This window comes from Anoplopoma fimbria, chromosome 24, assembly GCF_027596085.1.
Source record: "Anoplopoma fimbria isolate UVic2021 breed Golden Eagle Sablefish chromosome 24, Afim_UVic_2022, whole genome shotgun sequence".
In the NCBI taxonomy this organism is placed as follows: Eukaryota; Metazoa; Chordata; class Actinopteri; order Perciformes; family Anoplopomatidae; genus Anoplopoma; species Anoplopoma fimbria.
In genome coordinates this window covers 14,590,655-14,601,990 of record NC_072472.1, presented here as the reverse complement: position 1 = coordinate 14,601,990, position 11,336 = coordinate 14,590,655, and the positions used below count along the sequence as shown (strand labels likewise).

The following is an 11,336-nucleotide window of genomic DNA, read 5'->3' as shown; positions in this document are numbered from 1 at the left end:
CTCTCTCTCTCTCTCTCTCTCTCTCTCTCTCTCTCTCTCTGTGTGTGTGTATTAACACAGTGTATGCACAGCTGTGACTGCATGAAAGGGTATCATAGTAAAAGTGTTCCACCAGTCTGTAGCAGCTTGTATTTTTCTCAGCAGCACAGCAATCACGTTGAATCATCTGAGGCCTTGAATCAAACTATCAAACATTAACACTTGTTGTTTTTCCCATTAGTTCAGCCAGCTGAAGTTTGGAGGCTATATAAGACAGTTTAAATGTACCACTGAAATATTTGGAAATATGTGTAACTGGAAAATGAGGGTTGTTCTTCCTTTGCTGTTGGTGCTACTCAGTCAGTGCGGGTCGGGGGCTCAGGGGGAGGATGAAGGTCTCGGCGAGGTGGGTGCGATCAGAGAGTTTCGGGAGACAGCTCCAAGAGACACAGCTGAGGAATCGATCGAGCAGACCACAAAGCCAACCACCCCTGACATCTGGGCGGAAGTGAGGGCTCTGAGAGACATGGTGCTGGAGCTTAGGGTGCATGTTCAGCTGCTGCAGAAAGACAATCCCGCAAAGACAGGTAACTTTTCCTGTTTCGTATTAATAATGTTGTCTTTTACCAGCTGGATTGAAATGTTTCAAGTATATTTTTGAGTGTTGTATATGATTTGTTGTGCATGTTAACAGTTCACTCTGCTCTATAATTCTCTGTCATTGCATTAACTCCAGACTTGCCAACCAGACTGTTTAACAGTGAGACTAAACTTCTCCAACTGGAGAAAGAAAATGCAGGTGATGAAATGTGTTAGCGAAATGATAATTATAATGATAGATTGATATTGATGATATGGATAAGATAATTTAGCTATATTAAATAAAACATTGCAGCTTATTTTAGTAATGAATTCAACAGTTCCTAAAAAAAGTCTTCTGTTTTTAGTCAAAGAAACTAGACTGACTGCCACCGAGATCAAAACAAGTGACCTAGAAGGAGAGAATGCAGGTATTTCACTGTCAAACATATGGTTTAATAAGTTTCATGGTTTGTTATTTTCTATGCTATTATATTAAATTGTTAATGGTTTATTATGTACATCATTTAATGTAATTTAAGTTTCTGCTTTTTAGAAACAAAAAAAAAGCTTAAAAAAAAAAGGTGTTGAAAATGTTTCTGTATTTGGTCATAAACCAAGGTGTTGTACACAAATTTGACCTGATGATGGCGCTAGATGGGAAATTAAGAGAACAGGTTTTTTGGACCCTCATCTTGGTTTGATTTACAGAGATAAACTAGATTATTTGATGAGCAGGATTAAGAATCATTTGATCACTGAAAGTACTCGTCCTGACACTGAATGACAATTATTTGGTTCATGCTTTATGCTAATATGTTTTATGACTGTTGCCTCTTTTTTGTGTTTTTTTTTTTTAATGTTGTTTTTAACTTTTTGCTGTTTTATTGTTTAAGTCTCCTATTTATGTTTTTATGTGGCGCTTGTATGAAACTTTTACGCTACCATTGTGGCAAGAACCCACTTGTAAATGAGATTCCAAGTCTCAATTTCAAGTTAATCCATTAAGTAGTTGATGAGACATTTCCCTCAAAACCACAAATGTCTATCTCAAGTTCAGGCTAGAGGACAATTTAGGGCATTGTTAAAGTCTGTAGGAATCATCCTCTGGAGATGAATGTCTATACACAAGTTTGTGGTAATCCATCCAAAAATTGTTGAGATATTTCCGTCGGGGCTAAAGAGGCGGACTGACTGACAGACCAACATCCCTAGAGACATGCTGCTAGCACGGTTAAAAAATGTACTCACAATGAAAACAAGTAAAAAAAATCTTCTGTATAACAAGGTGTATGGAGAAGGGTCAGCAGTCTTCAACTAGCAACACTCAAGGTATTAAGAACAACTTAATTAGTTTACATTAACCACCCTGCTGTCAGATGAGAAATGACTAATAATAATTTTAACTTGGTTGTTTTGGACGGCTCCAACAAATAACCTGTTTTGTCATTAGACATGAGTTAAATATGGTTTGATGTTGTCATGGACATTTACAGAAGTTTCATATTTGATTACTGGTTCAACAGAAAAGATGAGAGTCAAGATACTAAATATGCTTTGTTGTGCATGTTAACTAAAGTTTGCTCTGCTGTAATTCACTGTCATTCACTGAACTCCAGACCTGCAGACCAGACTGAGCAGCAGTGAGAGAGAACTTCTAATTAGCAAGTCCAGGATTGACCAGTTGGAGAGAGTAAATGCAGGTGATGAAGTGTGTCAGTGAAATGATGAGCTGGTTGTGAGCTCCAGGTTACTTGTTTAATGACATACTCTACTTTTCTTTACACTACTTTTTTTTGTGTTAACAGGGCAATCAAAGGTGGCCTTTTACACGGCTCTTACTGATGCAGGATATGTTGGACCCAACAACGCCGACGTCACACTGAAATACAGCAAGGTCTTCACCAACATCGGCAATGCTTACAGTCCAGATACAGGTAATAAATACACTGCAGGACATACGCACATGTAAGTCTACATAAATCAATTGGTATTGTTTTTCATTTTCTACTCTTACTCTGTAGGTTTCTTCACAGCACCAGTCAAAGGGGCCTACTATTTCCAATTCACTATGTGTGGTCATCACACAGGTCTTATGGGTGTATATGTGTACAAGAACAACCAAAGGATCATGTTTAACGTGGAGTGGAAGGAAGAAATGCTTTATAAGTACTTCACCAACTCTGTTGTGTTGGAGCTGAATGCAGGAGACAAAATTCACCTGGTTCTCCCATCAACCCATTCGCTCTATGACGATGGAGATAACCACAACACCTTCATTGGCACCCTTCTCTTCCCACTGTAAGGATGTCGTTTAGGCTGCTGTGTGATTCATTTGTCACGAAATATCAAATAATATTATTCTGAATCTGGCTTGCTTTTTGTGTTATCACATCAAAAATAAAAAAAAGTCGTTATCATTATGTGTAGTGTAGGTCTGTACTGATGTTCACATAGTAAAATTGTTTAACGGTACAAACTAGTAAATTAATAGAATAAAAAATAGCCCCTGTATGTGTAGTTGTAATGGGCTATTATATTACTGGATTATTGTTAAGACATCATTTTAAAGTGGCATTTTAAAGTTGGAGCTGGTTGAGGTGGAGCTTATCCTAACTATTACATACTGTCGGCTAGTTTAACAATTAATTTGGATTTAACTGTTCATATGCAAACTCTGAATTTAAAAAGTAACAAGTACGCTTTCTTAAGGTATTAAAATAATGTAGTGTAGTAAAATATAGCTGACAATAATTCCCTTTGAAATGTAGCAGCATTAAAGTAACTAGCATAAAATAGAAGTACCGCAAAAACAGTAGGCCAAATATAATAATGTCCCTCTCAGGTCTGAGCCATTGTTTCCTATTTACACTGTAATACACAATTATATAATTTACATAATTTTTTTAATGCACAAACTTGGCTATCAGAATATGTATGCTGGAATGATGCACATGGATGTATACATAGTTATATAACCATAAATACAAAAGAAACACAAAATGGAAATAGAACAGATATTTATTCAAATCATACATAGCACATTAATGTTTGTTTACTTTTATTTGTTTTTATAAGCCATTGTGATCAGGAGGTAAAAAGTAGCCAACACAGATCAAAACTATTACATTTCTTTCCGTCAAGTGCCGATTTGTATTTTTGTCAAAAAAGTTTGTTTTGCCTCTCCTGAAAGCGGTTCCTGTCTGCCATAACACAGAGGGCCACATCCCAACATTCCCTGCACACAGGGGGTAGACTTCTTCACCTGCTTGGTCCGCCTGCAGTGTCCACAGGTCCTGTGAATTAACTTGGGATCATAAGGCTCCAAGAAGCCAGATAAATGTATTTATTATTTGTATTGTTAATATTTTTTAATACAATTACTATTCAACTTTATTTTAGACACATGGGTCCACATCCAAAGGTTGTCATAACCTTATTTAGCATTTTTTATCTTTAAATGGTAGGACTGACTGTTTGTACATTCTTATAACAAAAAAAAAAGAAACAAGTAAAATGTTTAAAAGCAGAATAACAACTATACATTAATGGATTGCTTAGTATGATAATCTACACGTTATTTACAATCATGGTATTCTACTCATTATTTTGGTTGCTGCCTGAAAAGCACAGATATACATAATCAAGGTTGGGGTTAAATTCATGTTATGTCAAAAAATAGTTTGAAAACATATATAAATGTACATAAATTGTTAATGTCTGATAGGATCTCATAGTTTATCGTGGTATTATCATTTTTTAAGCTATATTGCTGCAATAATAATTATTCTTGGAGGACAATTAAGTCATCTGAACTGAGATAAACACACAGTATTTCATACATGGACATTAGATTAGAATCAGCACAACGAAGCTGTGAGGTATATAGTTAGATAGTAAAAAAGTGATGTAACTTTGATACAAAGAAAGAAAACAATGAAGAAATGTTAGCCTGGGTGAACCTATCAGCCTTGGTGTGTTAATGTCCAACACATTGTAGAAAAAGTAAAATATAAATGGGTCTGCTGTTTGGAAACTGTATAACCCAAATGACAGGCTTTCTGTGTCTTTACTTTAGTGCCCCCCTACTTGTGTTTGTTTTTTAAAAAAGCTGAAAAAAGGTGAACTGGATTCTCCACAGTAATACACAAAGAAACTTTCTCTATTACAGATCACTTAAAGGGCCTTTTGCTGCATTACATGTCTCAATGGCAGTGATGGATCTGCTAGGATGAGATTATGATAACACACAAAAAAGGATTTTCTAAGAACTAAAGAAGAGTGAAGGAGATAAGTGGATGAGGGAGAGGGTTTCCCTCACAGGGACCCATCACAGCGGGATGTCCAGCAGCCACAGGAATATTATATTTAGGAGAATGAGTATCATTCAGAGAGTTCATTTTCCCTGGAGATTGGTTTGCTCCCTCTTTTACTATTGATACCCTGAGACAGTTTCTTCCATCTGTTTTAACTGTGATCTGTCCCAGGGCATTTGGCACACCGATTAGAGTAACAGGAGAGAAGGGGCAGCAGCACATTTAGAGAATGTGAATTGCATTCTAGGCAGCGGTGACTGGAGAAGAAGGGCTACAAAGACATAAAGGAGGGAAATCACGTCCTACTCACACAAAGAAAGAGAGAACAGGCTTTTGAAAGGGTTTTGCTGTGAAGGCATTTAAATGAGTGAAATAATTGGATGCTGGAGGCCTTGTCTCAGCAAAAGCAAGGATGCAAACCCCATTCTTTCCATGAGTGTTAGGAGGTGAAGTCAGGTGACAGGAGTTGTCATCCAGTTAAACCACAACCAATATCTTTTATTTTCACACATTCAATATGAACAGATTAAGGGCGTTTTTTTTCTGCAGAATCATATCTTGGGAAGAAACCAAGTTATACACAGGATCTCTACACACTGTATTGCTTCTTGAGAGATATAGATCCTTTCATGGCTATTCTGCTCCACTGCAGATGAAAGCGAGCTGCTTCCCAGCCTGGTATCGCCCTGGTGAACCTGGCAAAGAATGAATGAATGCATGAGAAAGAGATGGAGGCAGAACAGTTGAATTCAATCCCATGACAAGGCAATTGGGCTATGGTTTAAAGAACAATGGGACAAGAACTGGGCACGCTTATTCTCATTCATCCTCATTCAGTTTATGGTAATTGAATTGAGCTGAGTTGAGATTATTTGACCCATATTTCATTCAAACATGTCACATGTTAATCACTTTTGATTTAAAGTTTGTGTACAATTCTTGGTTAGTGTGGGCTTGGATACTGAGAACCAAAGTCTATTTTTAGACTGTTCTTGGATTTACTGTCAAAAGCTTCACTGGTTAGCTCATTGCCGCTGCTCTGCTTTGCTCTCATACAGTGGTAACAGCTGATAACGGTGTCTTGACCAGTTGACAACTACCGGTTCCGAAAAGTAAAGCATGCAAATTTGCCTTAAACTTGCATTCTCTCTACTGGCCAGCAGGGGGGACTCCTCTGGTTGCAAAAATATGTCCGATTGTGTAAAAATCTATGAGAAAATTAACCTACTTCTCACTTGATTTATTACCTCAGTAAACATTGTAAACATGAATTTATGGTCTCAATCCATAGCTTAAAGTCCTCTTCAATACAGCATGTTGTTCATTTAGTAAATGATGGTCCCAATTTAAGTGAAATAGCCGATAAATCATGGTATGTTTCAGGGCGGGCTACCTTGTGGTTGGCAGGTCGCTATCAATACCAGGCACGTATTGGGAGTCTCTACATCACTAATCTATAGTTCATATATGGTCACTTTCGTTCACTGGTTGCTAAAAGTAAAGATGATGACCGCCAAAATCCCAAGATGTTGACGGCGAATATGTCGAACCCAAGGCTTCAAACCCGCAGTAAAAAAAACAATGTGTGACATCACAACAACTACGTGCACTTCTTTTTACCGGTCTGTGGTCCTGACCGACAGCGTGGCTGCATAGGTGCAGCACCCATCATCCGGTTCCCCCTCAGGTAAACACTGTTGTCTCTGTCAGCACTTTGAGTGTAGTTTGCACCGTTCGCTGTGAGCCGCCGGCTCGCCTTCACCATGTTGAGAGCCGTTGAGAGGCAATCAAGTTGCTCCCAATTTCGGATCTTGTACCTTTAAGTGTAAAAACAAGATATTTTTTGTTGAATGGGGAGTTACGTGCTATAACTTTTTCGGTAGTTTAGATTACGGCCTGCAACGTACAGCCCTTATGGTTGTTTGTTATCAAAATGCTCACATACCTTGCACAAAGTCGATATACAAGCTTGTTTGATGGCTGCTCATAACAAATATTGGGGGAACGTGGCTGAATGTGTTTGCATATGCTCCTACTGTATATGGGTGTGTATTTGTGTGTGCGTGCCTGAGTGCATGTGTGTGCCGTCTGTACCTGGCAAGGTCAATGCTCCACATAAATCATCGGGGCCTATGGGGTTTCTCTAATCTGTCAAACTCCAGCAACAGTTGAATGCCCAAAACAAATGGTAGATGAAGACTGACTGTTTTATAGCTACAGGGCTTGTTTCTGTGGGATTTATGTGTGTTTGTGTGTTATGTTTGCATGCTTATGCCTTTGTCGAGACGAAACTGAACATATGTATTTCCTTTGTTCATCTGTAACCACTGTGCAGCCTCAGAAGGGACTGACAGGCTACAAGATGAGAACTTCCTCTATTATTTGCTGTCCTTCCCTTTTGAATTGAGGTAGTGAGAACAACAAGATAAATAGATGATTTATTGATTTTATATATAGATTCTTTTTGCAATCAAACGTTCCGTCTAGAGTCTTTCTGGTGGTGTAACACACAGAGAGAGTTGTCTCTTGAGCTAATAAACTTTGTCAATGAGATGCAAATCCATGCAGCTCTGAGGAGGGAGAAAGCCAACAGAGCTGGGATACTGCACACACGCACTCACTCACACAAACACACACACACGCACATGCACATGCACACACAATATTAAAGCCTAACTTTCTTCTTCAAATGCTTCAAACAATACATGCATTTGCTGAGACACTGCATTGTAAAAATGTCTTTGTTCTTGATAAGTCACTTAGTGATTCACACACCGTCGGTGTCAGCTGCAGCACACACAGAGCCGTCTGGGCAATCCTGTGCAAAATTTAATCAAGCCAATAATTCTCACAAAATCCAATCATTCTGCAATACAGGTATTCCATGTGGGGCTTATTTAATAACAGAAGAATTGTTTTCCAAAACATTATATATCCATTTCAGCTGTAAAAAATCCTCATAACCAAAAGGTAATCTCTGTAGAATTGAGGAGGTATTGGATTTTTACATTAATAGTTTATACATTTTTACAATAGATGTTAAATGGTTCATGTATAGCCTCTTTTATACTGATGAGGAGAATCCGGCTAATAGTCGCTGAAGCAGTTGTAAATTGTATATTGTCCCAAACTTCAGTGTGGATAGTTATTGGAAAAAGTTAATAGAAAATAATCCAATCCACCCAAATCGGATGTGGATTGGATGTGATCTGATCCCTGCGTTAGTCCTCTATAACCTTGGGGAAGCACCTATCTGATTCATCATAATATACCGTGAAAGCAACAGGAACATATTTACAACAAGTCATCCTACTTAAAAAACAAGCCATATGGTCACCCTCACCGCTCTGTGATTGGAGGTCACTTTGCGTTTGGCTTTGGTCCGCAGATCTGGTGAAGGTGACGGCTTTGTCAAATTAGATATTGATCCTAAGTGTGTGTAAGCTTATGTGTGGGTTGTTTTTCCGGTCTCCCTGAAATTGATTTATCTAAAAGCTTTATAGCATCTATGAACCATAGGTCATTCCTTTATATCAAGTTGGTAATTAGCCAGCAGCTTGTTGAATATGTGATGTCTTCTTTAAATGCGAGTGTGTGCGTTGTGTGTCATGCATTCAACAAATATTAGTGGATCGATTCTCATCTGTGTGGACAGAGCCTCAATGTGAAGGTTGAGTCCTCCTTATATCTGCAGCTCACCAACATGGGGTTACACCGCTGATTTGACAATGGATCAATAGGACAGGATTCTGTCAAACCAGAAGATAATGAGGCACCTCTGACACTCACAGCATCATGTGTTTGCTGATGCCATATTTTTAGAACTAGTGCAAAACTGTAAGTTGGTTATAAAAGTTAAATTTCAGTTTTTAACAGTTTTTTTTTCTTTCATTTGAGGATATAAATGTATTTTTACAATCACCCATCATTTTTTATTATTATTCTGCTTCATTATCACTTTACAAAGTCTAACTCTGTCTGTGTCCACTGTTACACAATTTTTTTCTCTCCTTACAAATTCAGCAATGAAATACGTACATTGACATTACTACTTTCTTAACTTTCCCAGGTTCAATGGTCAGGAATAAGTTTTGATTAAAACTTTGAAACATATTTTCATGCTCTGTAACATGATAGATTGTACTTTATGTATTGTATCCTCTTTGAAGGGTGCGGTTAAAGCGGCTAAATCGAATGACAATGTGAAAGTGGTGGCTCGTGGTGATGCTTAGAATCATCACATGAACTCCCCTCGGCTTTCCGGAGATTTATAGTGAATTTCAGTTCATGTTTAGCTATTTGGCTGCAACATTACTATTTTGTTTAACTCCCATTGCTCTCATTGTGTTTCTTTTGGCAGCAGTAGGCAGATGTTTAAGGCAAAACAAACTCTAAAAAAACATGTACACTACATACCTGCTCAGCACTAAACTTTAGATGGACACAGTAAGGGACCAGCTGGTGAACAAAATGGAGCATTTAGCAGCTAAAGAGACATTTCCCTTAGGAGTTGTTGTAGGCCAAGAGCAGAGCTATAAGAGAGTGAATATTGGACCTATATTCACCATTGCCAGAAACATATACTGAAATTTCAATGCAAATGCAAATTTCCCCAATGTACTAATATGGGATTATCTTATATCTTATTTTATCTTAAATTAATGCTTTTTTTGCTCCATGTTGGCAAAGCTGTGTCAACTTTATAAAGTGATAATACTGCAGTGTTGGGTTTACAGTGTGTTCCACAGCCTTTAAAAAAAAAATCAATTATAGCTGCTGTAATCACAAAATCTGTAGTAACCTGTTTTTTACTACAAGTATTGAGTTCCACATTCTCTGAACCAATTACATTAAGATTGCCATCTGGAGCCAATCTAAGCCACTGCATGAACTCCAAGTTTAACACCAGTGTCAAAATTGTTTTGTTTAGAAATACAATTTGGCACAAACAAAGACAATTTGAAAGAGATGACTAAGCAGAAGAAACAGCATACAGCATAATGATAGATGTTTGTACAGAACAACAAGCTGCAGCTCTGGCCTCTGTTGTTGTTGGAGTCTGATGTATTTGAAGGATGTTTCCATCTTATTTGAATGCATAAATTGTTTGTGCGCATTTGTGTTGTTAGAGGACAGCATCTAAAACAGACTTGTTTTTATTTTGATACAAGAACTTAAGAGGAAAAGCTCTAAAAGCTCGTATCTACATGTCCCACTTTTCAAAAACATATGCAAATATAAACAAAATGGAGATGGTAAAATAAATTCCAGGTTGCAGCTTATCTTTATGAGATGTCAATGGATTCAGCTGAGGGAGTGAGAGCAAGAATGTGTGTGTGTGTGTGTGTGTGTGTGTGTGTGTGTGTGTGTGTGTGTGTGTGTGTGTGTGTGTGTGTGTGTGTGTGTGTGTGTGTGTGTGTGTGTGTGTGTGTGTGTTTTGGCGCTACCTCCTAAATCCTCAGGCTGTTCATCTTATCTGAGATTTGGCATCTTCTCCCTGTTTGTCTGTGTACGTATATTTAGATATTAAAATATGTGTTTGTGTGTGTGAGATCTAACAATACTTATACGGTCTCTTATTTTTACCTTCTATTTTCTCGCACACACACACACACACACACACACACACACACACACACACACACACACACACACACACACACACACACACACACACACACACACACAAACACCCCCTGCTCCTCTGTTATGGCCTACTTCCTCCCTGATCATGTGACCAGCTGGCAGCGACGGTGATTAAGTGGGAGCACTGTAGGTCCAACGATGCCTGAGGGCACTACAGGTCCCAGGATGCCTTTCTGTTTTCCTTGCCCCCTTGAGACTCCTCATGTCAGTAATTAGCAAACACCGCCTCTGTGTGTGTGTGTGTGTGTGTGTGTGTGTGTGTGTGTGTGTGTGTGTGTGTGTGTGTGTGTGTGTGTGTGTGTGTGTGTGTGTGTGTGTGTGTGTGTGTGTGTGTGTGTGTGTGTGTGTGTGTGTGTGTGTGTGTGTGTGTGTGATACTGTGTGTTTTTGGATTCTTGCTTGCACATGTCAGAGAATACTTTTAAACGAGCTGTTCGCTTCTTCAGTCTGAACCTCCATTTGTTTCTTATTGGTATGTCAATACTGTAGGTCTGCTAACAAGATCTCTGAGTCGTTATATTAGATCCCCCACTTTAGATGTACCCCTGTCCTTTACTTTTATGGAATTTTCTCTCATCCAATTTAAAGACTTCAGTGTCTTGCTAAAGTGCACTTTGAAGGGATCTATGACTTCTGAAGAAATGTGCTACTCTGTGCAAGGATTAAAATGATGACCTTTGAGTCACAATATAATCTCTTGTGGTCTTCAACCTCCTATGGCCACAATTCCTCTTTGCAACCTCTTTTCACATCACTGTTCAACATATCTGAAACAGGACTGTAACTAATAGCTGTCTTCCAATCCAGGAATTTAACG

The 11,336-nt window shown here is 38.4% G+C and overlaps 1 protein-coding gene across 1 annotated transcript; it reads left to right on the top strand.

Annotated features, from left to right (window-relative positions):
• Nucleotides 1–283: 283 nt before the first annotated feature.
• LOC129114009 (uncharacterized) lies at nt 284–2,939 on the top strand. The gene is made up of 6 exons (XM_054626511.1): nt 284–566; nt 716–778; nt 927–989; nt 2,178–2,261; nt 2,367–2,495; nt 2,583–2,939. Exons 1-6 carry the CDS (start codon nt 287–289, stop codon nt 2,861–2,863), a joined length of 900 nt encoding a protein of 299 aa, XP_054482486.1. The 5' UTR covers nt 284–286; the 3' UTR covers nt 2,864–2,939.
• The last annotated feature ends 8,397 nt before the right edge of the window (nt 2,940–11,336 follow it).